Raw genomic sequence first — 21,886 nt, 5'->3', positions numbered from 1 at the left:
ACACTTGGCAGAACATAGTGAGATGGGGGCTAACCACTGCTCTCACCTAGTTCCATTCAGATTTATCCAATTGTGGCTAGATAATTGCCACCAAATGGCTTTTCTTCCCATGCAGTTATCTCGGTTGTCTCCAAAGGCTCGACTCCTGGACACCTACTTCTCATCTGCTTGCTGCCTCTCAGCGAGATCAGCCACAAAATGTCAGTTTCCACACCTACACTGATGATATCCAGCTTTACATCACCACCTCCACCTTTTTTTGATCTATCCACTATCTTTAGATTGTCAAACTGCTTATTTCGACATTATCAGGAAAACAGAGTTAGTTTTAAGGGATTTACATCTGCATGGACAAACATTACCCATGCCCGAGACCCTAGAGCTTTGGAATGCAGACTCTTGAGAATTGCCTAGCAACCTTTTAAAGAGAAATGCACCAAAAGTTTATACCTCTGTTCAAGATATTCTGAAAGACCTGTTGTGGTGTTTCATCATTGAAAGGGGGAATGCCAGTCAGAAACTCAAACAAGCACACACCAAGGGCCCACCAATCCACAGCAGGACCTAAGACATAATAAAAAACAGATTATACACAACTTTCAATTATATTAAAACTGAGCTTTACAAAAATGAATAGATATAGAAACTCCAATTATGCATCAGGTCAGTTGGAATTCATAAAGATATTGAGCATTTCACAAACTTGAACCCATCTTTTCTCTTTTTGGATGCCAATGGGCTTGCAATTTTTAAAGTTCCGTATTAAATGTTGTTTCCACACTGAGCTCATAGTAATTTTTGTATCAATAAAAATCATTGGGAGATGATTCAGTGCTTTCACTTATTATTTCTGCCCACAAACATAATGCACAAAAACCTTTTTCGCTGCAATTTGAAGAAACTGATTACATTGGTGTGGATATGGGCTGAGTCACAGAATAATGTGTACTTATTTTTAAAACCCGAGATAACGCCCCCCCCAATCTTTCAAGTCTTATTTTGTATAGTTTCTTTATTCCAAGGATGTGAGCATTGCTGGCACAGCCGGCATTTGTTGCCCATCTCTAATTATGCTTGAGAAGGTGGTGGTGAGGCACTTTCTTGGAATACTGCAGTTCATCTAGTCCACCCACAGTGTATTTTGGATAAAAGTTCTAGATTTTGGATTCGCTACTGTGAATTAATGGCAATATAATTCCAAGTCAGGATGATATGTGGCTTGAAGGAGAACTTCTAAGTGCTGGTATTTCCATGCACCTCTTGCCCTTCTACTTCAAGGTGACAAAGATTGCAGGTTTGTTGAAGGAGCCATGGGAAATCACTACAGTGTTTCTTGCACACTGCTGCCACTGTGTACAGACAATGGAGGGAATGAATGTTTAAGCTGGCAGATGGGGCTGGGGGAGAATGCAGATCAAGCAAGCTGCTTTGTCATGTCCTTGACATCCAAGTGAATCTGCACTCTAATCTAAAATAATAGCAAAATACTGCAGTTGCTAGACAGCTGAAATAAAAGCTAGGTGCTGGAAAAACTCATTTGTGGAGGGAGAAGCAGAGTTAACAAGACCTCAGGGGTAGTGATCTCCTGATTACTCCTAGTGTCATGTGCCAGTGAGGATAGAAATAGAAAGACCAGCCAGGTGACGGCATGGCTGGAAGGTTGATGCAAGAGTTAGGAATTTAGGTTCTTGGATCATTGGGATCTCTTCTGGGGTAGAAGTGACCTGTACAAGAGGGATGAGTTGCACTTGACCTGGAGGGGGTCCAATATCCTTGTGGGGAGGTTTGCTAGTGCTATCCAGGAGGGTTCAAACTAGTTTGGTGGGGAGAGGGAGATCTAAGCAAGAGGGGCCAATGGGAAGTCTGGGGAAAATACAGTAGCCAATGAGAGCAAGTTTAGTTATCAGGATAGCCAGGGGCACAGGAAAGGGAGAAAAAAAAAAAGACTTTTGGTTTAAACAGTATTTATTTTAATACACGAGGCTTAACAGGCAAGGTGGACAAGCTCAGAGTGTGGATTTGCTCTGGGGACTGGAATATTATCGCCATAACAGAAACATGGCTCCGAGATGGACGGGTGCACAGGTCAAGGTCCTAAACTGGAGCAGAGCCAATTTTGGGGGCATTAGGCAGGATCTAGCAGTGGTCGATTGGAGTCTGTTTGGAGGGAACAGAATGATGGGCAAATGGGAGGCTTTTAAAAGTGTAATATCAAGAGTCCAGGGGCGGCATATTCCTGTTAGGATGAAGGAAAAGGCTGGCAAGTTCAGGGATCCTTGGCTGATGAGGGACATTGAGGCTCTGGTCAGGAAAAAGAAGGAAGCATACATTGGATTTAAGCAATTGGGGAATCCCTCGATGGCTATAAAAAGTGTAAGAGAAACCACGAGGGCAAACAGAGTACAGATGGATTTGCCAGGTAAGGTTAAAGAAACTCCCAAGAGGTTCTATAGCTATATTAAGAGTAAAAGGGTGGCTAAAGAGAGAATAGGTCACCTTAAAGATCAGCATTGTCGCGTGTGAGTGGAGCCACAGGAGATGGGTGAGATTTTTAATGAATATTTCTCCTCGTTATTTACTTTAGCATCATGGGTGCTAAAGAAATAAGGGAAACAAGTGGTGATATCTTGGGCCACATGCATATTACTAAAGAGGAGTATCTGCAGCCTTAAAGCGCATTAAAGGTGGATAAATTCCCTGGGCCTGATCAAGTGCAACCTCAGCTCGGATCTTGCAGGAGTCTAGGGAATAAATTGCAGAGGCTCTTGCAAAGATATTTGCTTCATCTCTTTCCACTGGCGAAGTTCTGGGAGACTGGAGGGTGGCTAATGTTGTTCCGTTGTTTAAGAAGGGTAGCAAAGACAAGCCAGGGAATTACAGGCCAGTGAGCCTCACATCAGTGGTGGGAATGGTACTGGAGGGACAGGATCTACCAACATTTGGATAGTCAGGGTCTGATTAGCGATAGTCAGCACAGCTTTGTGCCTAGGAGGTCATGTTTGACTAATCTTTTAGAGTTTCTCGAAGAGGTAACCAAGAGGATGGACGAAGGTAGGACAGTAGATGTTGTTTATATGGATTCTAGCAAGGCCTTTGGCAAGGTCCCGCAAGGCAGGCTAGTCTGGAAGGTTAGGTCGCATGGAATCCAGGGAAAGCTAGCAAATTGGATTCAAAATTGGCTCAATGGTAGGAAGCAGAGGGTGATGGTCAAAGGTTGTTTCTCGGACTGGAGGGCTGTGACCAGTGGTGTGCCTCAGGGGTCGGTGTTGGGACCCTAGTTATTCGTTGTTTATATAAATGATTTGGATGTGAATGTACAAGGCATGGTTAATAAGTTTGCAGATGGTACTAACTTAGGAGGTATCGTTGATAGCGGAGAAACTTATCAAAAATTACAGGGGCATCTTGATCAGTTAGGAAAGTAGGCCAAGGATTGGCAAATGGATTTGAATACAGATAAGTGTGAGGTGTTGTACTTTGGAAAGTCAAACCAGGGTAGGGCTTATACAGTGAATGGTAGGGCTCTGGGGAGTATTGAGGAATAGAGGAACTAGGAGTACAAGTACATAGTTCATTGAAAGCAGCGTCACAGGTAGACAGAGTGGTGAATGTGTTTAGCACACTGGCCTTCATTAGCCAGGGCACCAAGTGTCGGATAAACACAAAATACTGCAGATGCAGGAATCTGGAACAAAAACAGAAAAACGCTGGAAAATCTCAGCAGGTCTGACAGCATCATACCAGCTCTGACAAAGAGTTTAGACTCGAAACATTGGCTCTACTCTTTCTCCACAAATGCTGTCAGACCTGCTGAGATTTTCCTGTTTTTGTTGCATTGAGTGTGGGAGTTGCGACATTATGCCACAGTTGTATAAGTTGTTGGTGAGGCTGCATTTAGAGTACTGTGTGCAGTTTTCGTCACCCTGTTATAGGAAAGACATTGATAAACTGGAAAGAGTGCAAAAAAGATTTGCCAAGACTAATGGGCCTGAGTTATAGGCAATGGTTGGCCAGGCTAGGGCTTTATTCCTTGGAACGCAGGAGAATGAGGAGTAACCTTATTGAGGTATACAAAATCATGAGAGGCATAGATAGGATGAACGCACAGTCTTTTTGTAGGGTAGGGGAATTGAAAACTAGAGGGCATAGGTTTAAGGTGAGGGGAAAGATCTAAAAGGGACCTGAAGGGCAACTTCTTCACGCAAATGTAGGGTAGTAGATGGAATGAGCTGTCAGAGAAAGTGATTGAGACAGGTCCAATAGCAACATTTAAAAAGCATTTGGACAAGTACATGGACGGAAAAGGATTAGAAAGATATGGGCCAAACACGGACAATTGGGACTAGGTGGGAGGGCACCATGGTCAGCTGGACTGGCTGGGGCCGGAGATCCTGTTTCCATGCTATATTGCTCTATAACATGGAGTCCAATAGAACTCTTCTTTGGAGATCTGTGTGTTGTGACCTCCTTCCTATAGCATGAAACCCAATACTGCACACAGTATTCAACAAAAGTGACACTAAGGTCTTATGTCGACTCGTTATCTACTTGACTTTTAGATTCTATACTTCATACAGAGCTAATGTTATACAAAGCCTGGCTCAGACTGTATGAGTACCACACATTTTACCAACAAGCCTCAGAAAAGATAGATTGGCTTTGGAAGGGGTAAGTGCAGAGTCACCAGAACAATACCAAGTGTTATATTAGGAGCACATGTTGCACAATGCACTTCCAGGCTGTTCCAGTAAAGCTCAACACTATCATCTAGCCAGCAATGTGGAATTTCCCAGGTATGTCTTGTACACAAAGCAGAATGAATCCAAGCTGGCCAGTTATCGCCCCATCAGTCTACTCTCAATCATCAGTAAAGTTATGGAAGGAGTCACCAAAGTGCTACCAAATGGCACTTGCTGAGCAATAACCTGCTCACTGAGTTTGGACTCCACCAGGGCCACTCAGCTCCTCACCTCATTATGGTCTTGGTTCAGACACGGACAAAAGAGCTGAACTCCAGACCAGAGATGAGGGTGACATATTTGACCAAGCGTCGCACCAAGGATGCCTGGCAAAATTGGAGTCAATGGGAATCGGGAAAGATCTCTACTAGTTGGAGTCATACCTAGCACAAGGGAAGATGGATTTCAGCTCCAAGAAACCACTGCTTCATCAATGACATTCCTTCCATCATACAGTCTGAAGTGGTTAAGTTTGTTGATGAGTGCAATGTTCAGCACCATTTGTGACTCCTCAAGATAATGAAGCAGTCATGTCCAAATGTAGCCCTGGATAGGCTTGGGCTGACAAGTGGCACATTCACATCACACAAGTGCCCAACAATGACTATTGCCAACAGGAGAAAGTTTAACCATTGGCCCTTGACAATTAATGGCATTACCATCACCGAATCTTCCACTAACAACATCTTAGGGGTTACCATTGACCAAAAACTGAACCAGCCATATAAATACTATAGCTACAAGAGCAAATCAGAGGCTAGTAATCCTGCAGTATGTAATTCCACTCTTTTCTCTACCAAAGCATGTCCGCTAATCTACATGGCACAAGTCAGGAGTGTGACAGAATACTTTCCTCTTGCCTGGATGACTGCAGCTCCAATAACACACAAGCTTGACACCATTCAGGACAAAGCAGCCTGCTTAAATGACATCCCCTTATCACAAACATTCACACTGTCCACCACTGATGCACACTAGCAGCAGAATATACCATCTACAAGATACACTGCAACATCTCAAGGCTCCTTAGACAGCACCTTGCAAACCCACGACCACTACCATCCAGAAGGACAAGGCATATCCACGCTAACACCCCCCAACACTCCCATTGAAGTTCCCCTCCAAATCACATGCTATCCTAACTTGGAAATACATCACCGTTTCTCACTGCCTCTGGGTTAAAAACCTGGGATTCCTTCCCTAACAGCACTGTGGGTCTACTTACAGCACATGAGACTGCAGCTGTCAAGAAGGCAGCTCATCACCATCTTTGCAAGGGCATTTAGAGATGGACAATGAATGCTGGCCTAGTCTGTGAAGCCCACATCCCTTGAATGAATAAAAAGGGCTGAAACATAAACTAAATCAACATTAAAGGGGATGCGATAGGGAACTGATGAAAAAAAAAATCCTCTGATGGGAGAATAAATAGCATGGGGCACAATCAAAATTAGAGTTCAGCCATTCAAAAGAGAGATTAGGTAGCACTTTTCCCACAAAGGGTAGTAGAAATCTGGAATTCATGCCCCAAGACTGTGAACATACGGTAAATTAAAAGTTTCAAGACTGAGTGTGACAGATTTTATGTGATAATGATATCAAGGTATGTGGGGCAAAGCTCCGAAGAGATAAAAAATTATGGTGTAAATCAGCTGTGGTATAACTGAATGTTGGAAAAAGTTCAAGGAATTTATCAACTGGGAGGTACTATTTTTACTATCCTGAGAATTTGAACCTCCAAATTCCCCTGCTCTTTCATAGCACAGAGCTTACAATCACGGAGAACACATCACTGCTGTTATTCAAAACGAGTATAATTTCACTTACTGGTGTTAAATTCCATTTGCTACTTTGGAGCCCATTTTATCAATATCACATTAAACTGTCTTCTAAATAACCAACCACAATTCATATTTTGGTATAATCTGAAAATTTCAACAACACTCATGAAACATCGGAATCCTGAACAGAAACTCGTGGGACTTCCCGAATACTTTGAAAAGCAGCCTTTAATTCTTACTGTTTTTGCCATTATCAAATTTTAATCTGGTTTGCTATGGTGCATATGTTTCTCCAGTAATCTCCCACCACAGAAATAATGAGCCAAAATGGTAGTGGGTTGTAAATGCCAATTTTAAACACAATGCATTTTTTTTGTTGAATACAGTTCTTATAGTAATGAAGCCAGCCTTGACACTTGAGGGGCTTTTTATTACCATAACGTTTGCAATTATTTCGTTAAAATGAATACCAAGGATCAATGCAAAGATTCCCAGCCACTGCCATTTAAACTACTGAAGCATTGAATGCATCTTAAAGCTGAAAAGATAAAGTATGAATGTTAAGCAATTTTAGACCCTATGATTGACAATTTACATAAGAAACATAAGAAATAGGAGCAGGAGTAGGCCATCTAGCCCCTCAAGCCTGCTCCGCCATTCAATAAGATCATGGCTGATCTGATGGTGGGTTCAATTCCACTTACCCGCCCGCTCCCCATAACCCTTAATTCCCTTAATGGTTAAAAATTTATCTATCTGTGACTTAAACACATTTAACGTGGTAGCCTCTACTGCTTCATTGGGCAGAGAATTCCAAAGATTCACTACCCTCTGGGAGAAGAAGTTCCTCCTCAACTCTGTTCTAAATTTACTCCCCCGTATTTTGAGGCTATGCCCCCTAGTTCTTGTTTCCATTGTAAGTGGAAATAACCTCGCTGTTTCTACCCTGTCTAACCCCTTCATTATCTTATATGTCTCTATAAGATCTCCCCTCAACCTTCTAAACTCCAATGAGTACAGGCCCAGACTACTCAATCTCTCCTCATAAACTAACTGGGGTTTGGAATGGACTGCCTGCAGTGATAGTGGAGTCAGACACTTTAGGAACATTTAAGCGGTTATTGGATAGGCACATGGAGCACACCAGGATGATAGGGAGTGGGATAGCTTGATCCTGGTTTCAGATAAAGCTCGGCACAACATCGTGGGCCGAAGGGCCTGTTCTGTGCTGTACTGTTCTAGGTCTATGTTAACCCCTCATCTCTGGAATCAACCTGGTGAACCTTCTCTGTACCCCCTCCAAAGCTAATATATCCTTTCTTAAATAAGGGGACCAAAATTGTACACAGTACTCTAGGTGCGGCCTCACCAGTACCCTGTACAGTTGCAGCATGACCTCCCTGCTTTTATACTCCATCCCTCTCGTGATAAAGGCCAACATTCCATTTGCCTTCTTGATTACCTGCTGCACCTGCAAACTGAGTTTTTGCGATTCATGCACAAGGACCCCCAGGTCCCTCTACACAGTAGCATGTTGTAATTTTTCACTGTTTAAATAATAGTCCATTTTACTATTATTCCTTCCAAAGTGGATAACCTCACACTTACCAACGTTATACTCCATCTGCCAGATCCTTGCCCACTCACTTAGCCTATCCAAATCTCTCTGCAGACTCTGTGTCCTCCACGCAATTTGCTTTCCCACTCATCTTTGTGTCATCCGCAAACTTTGTTACCCTACACTCGGTCCCCTCCTCCAGATCGTCTATGTATATACAGGGCATTGGTGAGGCCGCAGCTGGAATACTGTGTGCAGTGTTGGTCCCCTTATATGAGGAAGGATATATTGGCATTGGAGGGAGTGCAGAGAAGGTTCACCAGGTTGATCCGGAGATGAGGGGTTTGGATTATGAGGAGAGGCTGAGGAGATTGGGTTTGTACTCGTTGGAGTTTAGAAGGATGAGGGGGGATCTTATGGAGACTTATAAGATAATGCGGGGGCTGGATAGGGTGGAGGCGGAGAGATTCTTTCCACTTAGTAAGGAAGTTAAAACTAGAGGACACAGCCTCAAAATAAAGGGGGGTCGGTTTAAGAGTTGAGGAGGAACTTCTTCTCCCAGAGGGTGGCGAATCTCTGGAATTCTCTGCCCACTGAGGTGGTGGAGGCTACCTCGCCGAATATGTTTAAAGCGCGGATGGATGGATTCCTGATCGGTAAGGGAATTAAGGGTTATGGGGATCAGGCGGGTAAGTGGTACTGATCCACGTCAGGTCAGCCATGATCTTATTGAATGGCGGGGCAGGCTCGAGGGGCTAGATGGCCTACTCCTGCTCCTATTTCTTATGTTCTTATATGGTAAATAGTTGAGGCCCCAGCACCAATCCCTGCGGCATGCCACTAGTCACTGATTGCCAACCGGAAAAGCACCCATTTATTCCAACTCTCTGCTTTCTGTTAGATAGCCAATCCTCAATCCACGCTAACACTTTACCCCCAACTCTGTGTATCTTTATCTTATGCAGCAACCTTTTGTGAGGCACCTTATCGAATGCCTTCTGGAAATCTAAATACACCACATCCACCGGTTCCCCTCTGTCAACCGCACTCGTTATATCCTCAAAAAATTCCAGTAAATTAGTCAAACATGACTTTCCCTTCATGAATCCATGCTGCGTTGCGTCTGCTTGATTGAATTATTCTTTTCCAGGTGTCCTGCTATTTCTTCCTTAATGATAGATTCCAGCATTTTCCCAACTACGGATGTTAAGCTAACCGGCCTGTAGTTACCTGCCTTTTGTCTACCTTTTTTAAACAGTGGCATTACATTAGCTGTTTTCCAATCAGCTGGCGCCTCCCCAGAGTCCAGTGAATTTTGATAAATTACAACTTGCTATTTCTTCTGCCGTTTCTTTTAGTACCCTGGGATGCATTCCATACGGACCAGGGGACTTGTCTATCTTTAGTTCCATTAGCCTACCCAGCACTACCTCGTTAGTAATAGTGATCGTTTTAAGGTCCTCACCCCCTACAGTCCCATGACCGTCAATTATTGGTATGCTATTTGTGTCCTCCACTGTGAAGACCGACAAAAAACTTGTTTAAGGCCTCGGCCATTTCCTCGTTTCCTGTTATTAAATCCCCCTTCTCATCTTCTAAGGGACCAACATTTACTTTAGCCACTCTTTTCCGTTTTATATATTTGTAAAAACTTTTACTATCAGTTTTTATATTTTGTGCTAGTTTACTTTCATAATCTATCTTTCCTTTCTTTATTGCTTTCTTAGTAGTTCTTTGTTGTTTTTTTAAAGCCTTCCCAATCTTCTAGTTCCCCACTAATTTTGGCCACTCTGTATGCATTGGTTTTTAATTTGATATTCTCCTTTATTTCCTTAGTTATCCATGGCAGGTTATCCCTTTTCTTACATTCCTTCTTTTTCATTGGAATATATTTTTGCTGAGTACTGAGAAAAAATCTCCTTAAAAATCCTCCACTGTTCCTCAACAGTCCCACCAATTAGTCTGTGTTCCCAGTCTACATTAGCCATCTCCGCCCTCAGATAGAGTCAGATGCAAAGATATTAAAAGATTTGAGAAAAATCTATATATTTCGCCAAAATTAGTGAAAGAAAATTAACTTGTATGCTATAATGTATAATACTAATCACCTTGATAGTTCAAGTCAGAACAGGTGACTACTAAGCAACCTTGCCAATTCCAATGGGACAGATATATTGCAGCAAAATTTCACACCTTGAATCTTTTAATTGAAACATAATGGAACACGCTAAAACCAGGTTACTGGAGGCAAAGCACCGCAGCCAATAAACCCTAGAACGTGCATCACTCAACTGATTCTAATTTTGCACCTGCTCTACTTATTGCCACTTGCAATAATAAAAATGCTTAGATTGCAACAATCTTACCACATTGTAGAATTCCACAACCTGAAGTTTGAAATAGGAAATTTTTAAATTCAAAAATAATGTATAATCAGTGCTTGGCACTTTGTATATAGACGTAGTTAAATGAAGCAGCCTGCATAAATACTCTAATCCATACTTACTCCAAATAATTTTATTTCCCTAAATGGGTAACTGGTTTCAAGAATTTAACTTCATGTCTGTCAGTTTTTAATCTTTTAGACTTCCAGATTTTATTACTGCCAAGATTCCCCTAGTTTGAGTCATTCCTTTATTGTACATAATGTAAATCATACATGCCCAAACTCCTGCAGAAACATATCCTGCCCTACTCTTTCCCATCATCCTTGTCCTCATTGACCTAAAGTGGCACCCTCTACCCTCAGAGCAAATTTTAAATCCTTGTTGTTGTTGTTTTTAAATCCCTCCATAATCCTAACCTTTGTAGTTGCCTTCAACCCTATAAACCCTGTCCTGAAAACACTAATCCTCAGATTCTGGTCTTGTCTGAATACCCCAATCCTTTGATCCGCCGCTGTCAGTGGTAAATCTTTTAACTGCCTAAGTCCAACTCTGAATTTCCTTAAAACTTTTCTCTCTCTTAAAATTCTTCTCCAAAATCAATCTTTTCATGCAAATTTTTGGCCACACTTCTTGGCATGACGTCAGTTTTCCTGACACTGACTTACGGTATGTCTTGGGAAATTACTTATGTAAAAGGGACAATGTGAATGTGAAATATTGTAGTACATGATACTGGTTGATATGATAGTGGTTTGGTAACTGGTTGCTATTTTATACAGTGGGCAGTTGTCAATGGTAAACAGACTTAAGATGCCAGAGCAAGCACGTAGTCCTATGAGCTTAGCGGTTGGACCATTTTTGTAATTATTTTCATTAATGAACTATACACTAGTCTACAGAATACAAGATGGTATTGCACAGGGGTGAGTAATTAAGGCTAAATCAATGGTTTGCAGGGAATGGCGCCATATGTGGCATACATCTTTCATTGTGGATAAATTCAAGTTATGTATTTACACTGGGGGATACGGTGGCATAGTGATAATGTCATGGGACTAGTAATACAGAGGCCCAAGTCAATGCTCTGGAGACATGGTCGCACCATGACATCAGGTGGAATTAAAATATGGAATTGAAAACTAGTTTCAGCAATGGTAACCATGAAGCTATCATTGATTGTCATGAAAATCCATCTGGCTCACCAATGCCCTTTAGGGCTGGAAATCTGTCATTCTTATATGGTCTGGCTGGACGTGATTCCCGAGCCACAGCAATGTGGATGCCCACATCCCCACAACCCATGAAACAACAAAGAAAAAAAAAATTCAAAATGTTTATGCCTGGTTAGGGAACCTGCAACAGTAACAGATCAAGTGAAGGACGCAAATGATTTATCAACTATGAAGTGATGAGGCTATTGGGAAAGAGGTTCAGTTCTCGAAACTTGTCTCACTCAATTTCCACCCAACTGAAGGATTTGGTTACCTCAGTTCTCAGCTTGGAGGAAAGGTCTGCACCTGAAACGTCAACTCACCTTTTCCCTACAAATATTGACAGACTTGCTTGTTATTTCCAACATTTTCTGTTCATCAATCACATCTATTAAGCTGCTATAATGGTGGTTTCTCTTACCATGTGGCATTCTCAAGAGTAACTCAGGGGCCAAGTAATCCGGTGTTCCCAGAATTCTATCTCCTTCAGTTGGAGCTGGACCTCTCCGCACACTTTTCGGCGTTCTATAAGGAGTTTGCACAGTAGCCAGCAGTGGCGTCTGAATGTGTAAAAACCATTCAAGATAAGTATGATGAATATCCTCCCATGTCAACAGATCACAAGAATCACAATATTTGAAAAAGAAAACCACTGCTACACTTTAGATGCCTGCACATTTTAATTACAAGATTAAAACACTTTATTCTCACCAAGGCACAGCGAACCTTTAAAACCGATTTCCAATGTCAGTGATACAAGGGGGTGGGAGGGGTAAATATTAGTTTTTCAGCCTTGAATGGATGTCACTTGAGAGTATTTCACGAAGTTAGAAGACCAAAAATGGGGTGTAGAAAAAGTGGATCGGCAATATTTACTTTGAAGTTAAACTATGACAAAGGACAAAGTGCATGCATGGGTTCAAATTTTTAGTGTAAAACAGAATGGATATCAAAAAGTCCTTCTTTACAAAACATGGAATGGCAGTGGAAGACAACAAAAAAAACGATATTAATGTAGTCAGTTGCTACAATCAAGGCTGAAGAGTGGATGCGTGCTGGAAATTCTCCCTTGTAGACCAAGTGATAACGTGGTGACACGACTACAAAAGAAGTCACGGTGGAGGGATCATGGGAGTTTCTTTGGGATCTTGGTACTGTTTGTAGCTGTTGGGCCTAGCAATAAACTACTTTGACTGGAAGTCCTTGATGTCGGTGATTTAAGGAATACACAACATTGTATTTGGTGTCAGGAGTTGACAGTGTGGCACAAGGACTTCACCGCATCGACCTACTAGTCCTTGAAGAAAATTTTGCACATAGTTTTGGAAAGTTCCAGAAAGAATGGTGTTTTTATTGCAGTACTGCACTGTCAAGTTGAAGAAGGTACAAACATTTACCCTACTAAACCTCACAGGCCCAGAGGCCATCAAAAAATTTGAATGGTTTAGTTTCCAGACAGAGGAGGGAAAAGAAGACCCTAAGATAATCCTGAGACAATCTGAGAAGATTTGTCTCCTGGTAAAAAACCTAATCTTTGATAAATATTTGATTTTTTAAAAATTTGATTTATTATTGTCACATGTATCAACATACAGTGAAAAGTATTGTTTCTTGCGCGCTATACAGACAAAACATACCATTCATAGAGAAGGAAATGAGAGAGTGCAGAATGTAGTGTTACAGTCATAGCTAGGGTGTAGAGAAAGATCATCTTAATGCAAGGTACAAAGAACAAAGAACAATACAGCACAGGAACAGGCCCTTCGGCCCTCCAAGCCCGCACCGCTCCCCGGTCCAGGATTGAATCCTGAATCCAGGATCCCCGCCCAATTTTCCAGCCTATCTACATACCAATATCCTATCCACCGAGCTGTCCCTCACAGCTACGATGCTTTGTTCATTACAACCTATTAACTCACCCCCACCCCCCCATTCCTGACCATGTGATCTCCAGGGAGAGGCGAAAACCCAGAGTGAAAAACCCCAGGGCCAATATGGGGAAACAAAAATCTGGGAAATTCCTCTCCGACCCCCTGAGGCGATCGAAACGAGTCCAGGAGATCACAATGGCCCTGATCGGAAAATGCTTCCCAACCCTAGTCATTTCCACTTCCACGAACACCATATGAATTCCCTGCCCCCGAGACAGGTTCCCAACTATCCGCAGTCTCGCTCTGTACTGGCACCAGCAAGATGATCATAGAATGAAGCCTTGAAACGAGAAACCAGGAACAATTAGCCCGCGCCGCTCCCTGGTCCAAACTAGACCACTCTTTTGTATCCCTCCATTCCCACTCCGTTCATATAGCTGTCTAGATAAGTCTTAAATGTTCCCAGTGTGTCCGCCTCCACCACCTTGCCCGGCAACACATTCCAGGCCCCCACGACCCTCTGTGTGAAATATGTCCTTCTGATATCTGTGTTAAACCTCCCCCCCTTCACCTTGAACCTATGACCCCTCGTGAACGTCACCACCGACCCGGGGAAAAGCTTCCCACCGTTCACCCTATCTATGCCTTTCATAATTTTATACACCTCTATTAAGTCTCCCCTCATCCTCCGTCTTTCCAAGGAGAACAACCCCAGTTTCCCCAATCTCTCCTCATAACCAAGCCCCTCCATACCAGGCAACATCCTGGTAAACCTCCTCTGTACTCTCTCCAAAGCCTCCACGTCCTTCTGGTAGTGTGGCGGCCAGAACTGGACGCAGTATTCCAAATGCGGCTGAACCAACGTTCTATACATCTGCAACATCAGACCCCAACTCTTATACTCTATGCCCCGTCCTATAAAGGCAAGCATGCCATATGCCTTCTTCACCACCTTCTCCACCTGTGACGTCACCTTCAAAGATCTGTGGACTTGCACACCCAGGTCCCTCTGCGTCTCTACACCCTTTATGGTTCTTCCATTTATCGTGTAGCTCCTCCCTACATTATTCCCACCAAAATGCATCACTTCGCATTTATCAGGATTGAACTCCATCTGCCATTTCCTTGCCCAAATTTCCAGCCTATCTATATCCTTCTGTAGCCTCTGACAATGTTCCTCACTATCTGCAAGTCCTGCCAGTTTTGTGTCGTCCGCAAACTTACTGATCACCCCAGTTACTCCTTCTTCCAGATCATTTATATAAATCACAAACAGCAGAGGTCCCAATACAGAGCCCTGCGGTACACCACTAGTCACAGGCCTCCAGCCGGAAAAAGACCCTTCCACTACCACCCTCTGTCTTCTATGACCAAGCCAGTTCTCCACCCATCTAGCCACCTCCCCCTTTATCCCATGGGATCCAACCTTTTTCACTAGCCTACCATTCTGATTTTGAATGGACCAAGGTAGGTCCATTCAAAAGTCTGACAACAGCAGGGAAGAAGCTGTTCTGGAGTCGGTTGGTACGTGACCTCAGACTTTTGTATCTTTTTCCCAAAGGAAGAAAGTGGAAGAGAGAATGTCCGGAGTGCGTGGGGCCCTTAATTATGTTGGCTGCTTTGCCGAGGTAGCGGGAAGTGTAGACAGAGTCAATGGATGGGAGGCTGGTTTGCGTGATGGATTGGGCTACATTCACGACCTTTTGTAGTTCCTTGCGGTCTTGGGCAGAGCAGGAGCCATACCAAGCTGTGATACAACCAGAAAGAATGCTTTCTATGGTGCACCTGTAAAAGTTGGTGAGAGTCGTAGCTGACGTGCCAAATTTCCTTAGTCCTCTGAGAAAGTAGTGGTGTTGGTGGGCTTTCTTAACTATAGTGTCAGCGGGGGGGGGGGGGGGGGGGGGGAGAAGAGAGAGAGAGAAAGAGAGAGAGAGAGAGAAAGAGAGAGACTAGGATAGGTTGTTGGTGATCTGGACACCTAAAAACTTGAAGTTCTCGACCCTTTCAACTGTACATTCATTTCCACAAACTAAAACGCAAATGAGTCAATAAAATCCTACATGGTGACTGTCGTTAACAGGACTAGAAGCCATAAATACCTGTATGTTAAACGAACAATCTGAAAACAAAGCAGAGATTTTAGGCAGGAAACTGAGGTAATTCCAATCCAGGGCACCCTGCTCCAACAACATTGACCAACACCCTCCAAAAAGAACAGATCATTTTTGCATATGGTATAAAATGCAACAAATGCAAGAAATGGAACCACTTTGCTAAATGCTGCAGATCCAAACCATAGCAGCCCTCGTCTGCCGTCACAACATGGCAGCGACTGGATCTTCCAGCAGTAGGAGAGTCAATTAGGTGGATGTGTTGGAGTGCAACCAAAACAGTGGAGCTACAGAGCCTCCAAAAACACTACTGTGACAGTGTTGACAACCTTACAAAAAAGAGACCTTCACCAGTCAGACTGATACTGGAGCAAAGGTTAATGTACAATCCAGCCAAAGGTTACGGGAAGTGGACCCGAATGCAGCACCAGATCCCAGCACCCAGATGCACATTGTGGCTTTTGGCCGAGAAACAATCCACACTGAAGGCATAGCAACACTTCAATGCTAAGTTCCATATCATTGACCAGAACATAAAGCCTCTACTTGGGCTCATTCAACTTGGCTCAGAAGTGCATGCTCTACAAATTCAAGAGATGACAGCACAGAAAAACCTCTGCAACTGTAACATCAGTGGCAAGCTACCAGTTGTATGAGACTAGATGATTTGGTACCTCCAACGATCTGTGTTCCGAGTACCAATAGCCATGAAGCAGAAAGTTATTGATGAGCTGCATCAGATAATGCATGAAGTGTCATAACTCCTATAGAGGAGGCTGTGGATTAGGTTTCAACAACGGTGTCACAGTAAAGAAAGATGGCACAGTCAGGATATTCATTGACCTAGCGCATATGAACAAAGTGCTGCTCAGACTACATCACCCTAGCAGATCCCACTAGATGAAGAATCCTCAAAATTAAGCACATTCATGTTTCTGATGGGCAGATATCAGTTTTTTCACATGCCCTATGGGACTCCACTGGCAGCAAAGTCTTCCAGCAGTGCATGGAGCAACTCTTTGCAGGCCAATCTTGAGGGAGTATTGCTCATGCCATCCTTGTTTGGAGTCTTACTATGCAAGAACAGATGCATGTCTTTGTTTTTTCGTTGAAAGAATCAGGGTCATCCATCTAAAGCTGAACCTTGCGAAATGCAGAATCAGGGTCAACCAGGTGCCTTACATGGGGCGTTTACTCAGATGGTGGTGTAAAGCCCAATCCAGACTGGACAATGGCTATACGACAGTTGGCTATTCCCATGGACAACCTCGCTTTATAGCATTTTCTTAGTAAGATAATTTGTCGTACTAAGTTCATCCTGTGTTATAGTGAGGTCACTGAACCTCTACTTTTCCACCACAATGTCGAATGGTGCTGGCAAGAATACCACATAGCAGTCTTCAACAGACTCAAACAAGCACTCACAGCCCCACTCTTACAACAGTACTTCAATGATCGAGCACTCATACTTATATCAGCAGATGCCTTTCAGCATGAACTTGGTGCAATCTGTATCCAGAATAGCAAACCAATAGCTTTTTCTTCAAGGGGTTTGGGGAAAACATTGCGATTCAAAAATTCATAATTTCCTGAAAGTGCAATTGGAGGTAAATACAGCCAGAGAGGCTAATAGCATTTATAGTTTTATAAATAGAAATATAGAACACAAGAGGAAAAAAATACATTTATGCAAAGCAGACTGAACACTGCTTTTGGTTCCCCAAGTTGTAGTTCACCTAGTGGCTTAGCAAAGAGTAGGATGGAGGTTTTACAGAGGAAGATTCTAAATAGAAATGCAAAACCTCAAGGTTACTTAGCAACATGCTGGCCCACTCCAACAGCAACAAACTAGACATGTAAACTATGGCTTGCAAGATGACGTAGAAAGTTGCTATCAATTTTCAGAATTACTTCACAAAAAAGGTTTTCAGAATGTTTTTAAAAAATAGAACACAGAAAAGGCGAATTCATCTAGGTTTAAAAAGTGTAAGTGGAGCTCCAGATCAACAATGATGGTTTGAAGTGTTCAAAGGAAGGCATTGGAGATGACAATGAGAGTCAATTAACTCTTCCCAGGGGTTAATAAACAAGAATCGTCCCTATTCAATTTGAGAACAGAATATAGCTTCTTGAGCCCCACACAGCAAGTGAGAAAGAGTAGTAGCTGTTTTTATTAAGTAACTTTTATTATGTTACTAATTTGATGAATGAGTAAACAATTAGGGGAACAATCCTCACAAATGCTGGGAACACAAAGCCAAAGGAGGAAAAAAAATGACAGGCAGGGGATTCTAAACATTCTGAGAACTTTGGAACAATTTCTGCAGCGGCAGAGGAAAGCTGTTCAGATGAGATGGGCTTCAACTAAAACTGGTTAGAATTATAGGATCCCTCGTGCCCTATCCTCGTAACCCCATGCATTTACTCTTCTAATCCCCTTGACACTAGGGTCAATTGAGCATGACCAATCAACCTACCCCACACATCTTTGGACTGTGGGAGGAAACTTGAGCACCTGGAGGAAACCCACGCAGACACTGGGAGAACATGCAAACTCCACACACAGGGTCACCCAAGGCAGGAATTGAACCTGGGTCCCTGGTGCTATGAGACAGCAGTAATAGACACTGTGCCACCTTATGGATAGATGAATAAGGCAGTGTGGGAGGATTTAAACTAGTCAAAACCTACAAAGATCAAGCAAAAAATGCTGAAAGCTAGTTTTTTTGTACCAAATGCTTTTATTATTCTGTGTACATCTGAAACCCGACTGACTGCTGAGCAGTCTCCTTTTCTCAAATAGTGTAAATAAGATGGGAGTATAGGGGCAACTATTGAGCAGAGAGGAAATAAAACAAGCCAAAAAAGAGTAAATTGATAGGCTCTTAGACACTTGTATGTGAATGTTAGGAGCAATTGCAACAAGGTGATGAAACTCAAGACCAGCACAGCCCTTTGGAAGTATTTCAGAAACACAGTTAGGCTGCAGTTATGAAAGGAAAGCACAAATACCAGGTTTAGAGTATTCAGGAAGTATCCAAAGAAACTAGCAGGTGGAGTAGATCTACAAGGTATGAAATCTGGGAATGCAAGGGAGTAGAACAATGCAAGCCTGGCTGGACATAGAAGCCAAGAGAACAAAGGTAACTTCCAAGGTATCTACAGACCATTAGATTAATTAAAAAGAGGGATGCTGTACAAAGTGCTGAGGAAGATACTACAAACAGAAAGGTTTTAGCCAATATAATAAAACAGGGAATGCAGAAGTATTTTAGAATTTAAGCTAATGAAAATAGTGCAAGATTGCTGGCCGATTGTGCTTGGGATGCCATTAGAAGTAAATTGCATTTTCACCTGGTAATGACTAGGTAAATAGGTAGAAAACTAGGAACGGAAATCATCATACCCCTGACTGATAGCAACTATGTAAGAAGTCTCACAACACCAGGTTAAAGTCCAACAGGTTTATTTGGTAGCAAATACCATAAGCTTTCGGAGTGCTGCTCCTTCGTCAGATGGAGTGGAAATGTGCTCTCAAACAGTGCACAGAGACACAAAAAATCAAGTTACAGAATACTGATTAGAATGCGAATCCCTACAGCCAGCCAGATCTTAAAGGTACGGACAATGTGGGTGGAGGGAGCATTAAAGACAGGTTAAAGAGATGTGCACAGCGCAGAGTCACTGAGCAGAAACTGATAGCCAAGTTCCGCACACATGAGGACGGCCTAAACCGGGATGTTGGATTTATGTCACATTATCAGTAACCCCCACAGCTTGCCCCCTGGACTTGCAGAATCTCACTAGCTGTTCTGTCTGGAGACAATACACATCTCTTTAACCTGTGTTTAATGCTCCCTCCACCCACATTGTCTGTACCTTTAAGACCTGGCTGGCTGTAGGGATTCGCATTCTAATCAGTATTCTGTAACTTGATTTTTTGTGTCTCTGTGCACTGTTTGAGAGCACATTTCCACTCCATCTGACGAAGGAGCAGCGCTCCGAAAGCTTATGGTATTTGCTACCAAATAAACGTGTTGGACTTTAACCTGGTGTTGTGAGACTTCTTCCTGTGTTCACCCCAGTCCAACGCCGGCATCTGCACATCATGATAGCAACTATAACATGATTAAAATATGACAGGTCAGGGATAAATGAACTGTACAAACTAATATTCCAGAACTACATACAACTTTAAAAAGGTCCAAGTTTATATGAAGATAAGACAATGATTTAAATAAAATTAACTGAGGGGCGGGGATAGAAACCCTCAACACTGAGTAATGGTAATACATAGAGGATGTAACAACCAAATCCACAGGATATGCAAGTACTACGGATCAGCAAATATGAAGTTAAGAAACACAGCATGAAAATGCTTGATAATACAACATTTGAACATTAAAAAATATATACAAGAATATCCAAAAAAATATAGCAGAATCAACAGAACACCAGAAGTGAGCACAACTGGTGAAACTAGATGTAATGGCCCATAAAAGTCTTCCAGTATTAAAACAGAGAAAGGGTTTCCAAATAACAGATCCCAAATTGAAAAAGAAAACAAACTAAAAATAGGTAACACCGGAAACATGAACAAATTGACACTTCAAGAACCCCAAACGACTTGCATGGTAAAATATCCCAGAGACAATCTGAAATCACAAATGCTTGCAAATTACGATCCATTATCTTCAACGCGTCAAGCCCGAACCCAACTTAAAACACGGGACATGCAGGTCAGCAGTGGCTTTGGTAGAATGGGGAATTATATGCTTGCAGGATTCAATCCCATTGATAGAACAGCTCTGCTCTATGTCAGGTAAATAATTTCCCATTATATGCACTAAACATTTTCAGTACAATGAGTTTTAAAAATAAGGACACCTGCAAGTAAAAGACAGACCCCAGCGAGTCCATAATTTGCAGGTTTCAATGTATATCAGAAATGATTATTTCCTGGAGTAGTAACTAGAGGGAGCACTGAATCATGCAAGCCATCATAGCAATTTTGGCTTTTGAGGTCACTTACATGGATGCCTTGAACATGCCTTTAAAGGTGTTCAAAGTCTATAAGCACCAAAGACGTTAAGTGAGACAACAGGTGAAATATATCAAATTGCTGACAGGTAAAAGGTGGCCATCTGTAAATATAAAGGGAGGTCCACTGGATTAGAAACAAGTTATTGCAATCAACTCGGTATAGGCATATCTATTAATTTTAGGTAACAACTGACAAAGTAATGGCATTGGTCTTTAGGAAGTTGCAGTAAGTCGTCGCACAACACCAGGTTAAAGTCCAACAGGTTTATTTGGTAGCACGAGCTTTCGGAGCACTGCCCCTTCATCAGGTGAGGGGCACATTTAGGAGGTTTAAGAAGTCCTAATAAGTGATTGTAAACATTTTCAGAAGTATAGATCCTGCCTGACCAGCCTCCTCGACTTTAATGAGGAAGTGAGTTCTCAAATGGATGTTAGAGTGCCCTAATATATGTTTATCATAAGTATACTTGATTCAAACATACAAGATCCTGAGGGATCTTGACAGGGAGGATGTAGAAGTGATGTCTCCTCTTTTGGGAGTATCTAGAACTAGGGGTCACTGTTAAAACACAAGGGATCGCCCATTTAAGACAGAGATGAGGAGAATTCTTTTCTCCGAGGGTAGAGCTTTTGGAACTCCCTTCCTCAAAAGTCAGTGGAAGCAGGATCATTGAATATTTTTAAGGCAGAACTAGATAGATTCTTAATTAACAAGGAGGTGGAGATTACAATCAAATCAACCATGATCTTATGGAACAGGTTTAAGAGGCTGACTGGCCTACTCCCACTACGAATTCATATGTTTGTACATATGTCTAGACTTCCAGAATGCCCTTAATAAAATACGATGTTAAAGGCCCCTTAAGAGTCCAGATAGGAAAATATTAGGGAAGAAGCAAAAGAAACAGTAGTTAAGGAAATAAGTTCTGACCAGGGGTGGGATGGAGAGGAGGAAGAATGTAATGAGTAGAATGTCAGAAATCAGTGTTGGACACTACTGTAAGAGAACTTTACCCAGAAAATAAGCATGTCTCTTTTACTATCAAATTTCAATGGCAGAGGGACAAAATACTTCAGATGATCCATAAGTGGTGAAATTCTGCAGCAATACTGGCTTTTTCCACTAGATGGTGGTGTAATATTTACATGGTGGGTTGAAGCTGCTTCATGGTAGAAAGTAGATAT

General features: G+C 42.3%; 1 protein-coding gene across 2 annotated transcripts in view; it reads right to left on the bottom strand.

The window, feature by feature from the left end:
• The window catches only part of mastl (microtubule associated serine/threonine kinase-like), a 54,678-nt gene that overhangs the window by 7,672 nt on the left and 25,120 nt on the right, over positions 1–21,886 (bottom strand). For both annotated transcript variants that reach the window (XM_078227687.1, XM_078227688.1), the window contains 2 exons: positions 12,098–12,236; positions 451–564 (listed from right to left, as the gene is read on the bottom strand). In XM_078227687.1, coding sequence (XP_078083813.1) covers positions 451–564; positions 12,098–12,236 — 253 coding nt within the window. The remainder of the gene's footprint in view (positions 1–450; positions 565–12,097; positions 12,237–21,886) is intronic.

Source organism: Mustelus asterias, chromosome 2 (genome assembly GCF_964213995.1).
Source record: "Mustelus asterias chromosome 2, sMusAst1.hap1.1, whole genome shotgun sequence".
In the NCBI taxonomy this organism is placed as follows: domain Eukaryota; kingdom Metazoa; phylum Chordata; class Chondrichthyes; order Carcharhiniformes; family Triakidae; genus Mustelus; species Mustelus asterias.
The sequence above is the reverse complement of the archived record's forward strand: the minus strand, read 5'-3'. Positions and strand labels throughout refer to the sequence as shown.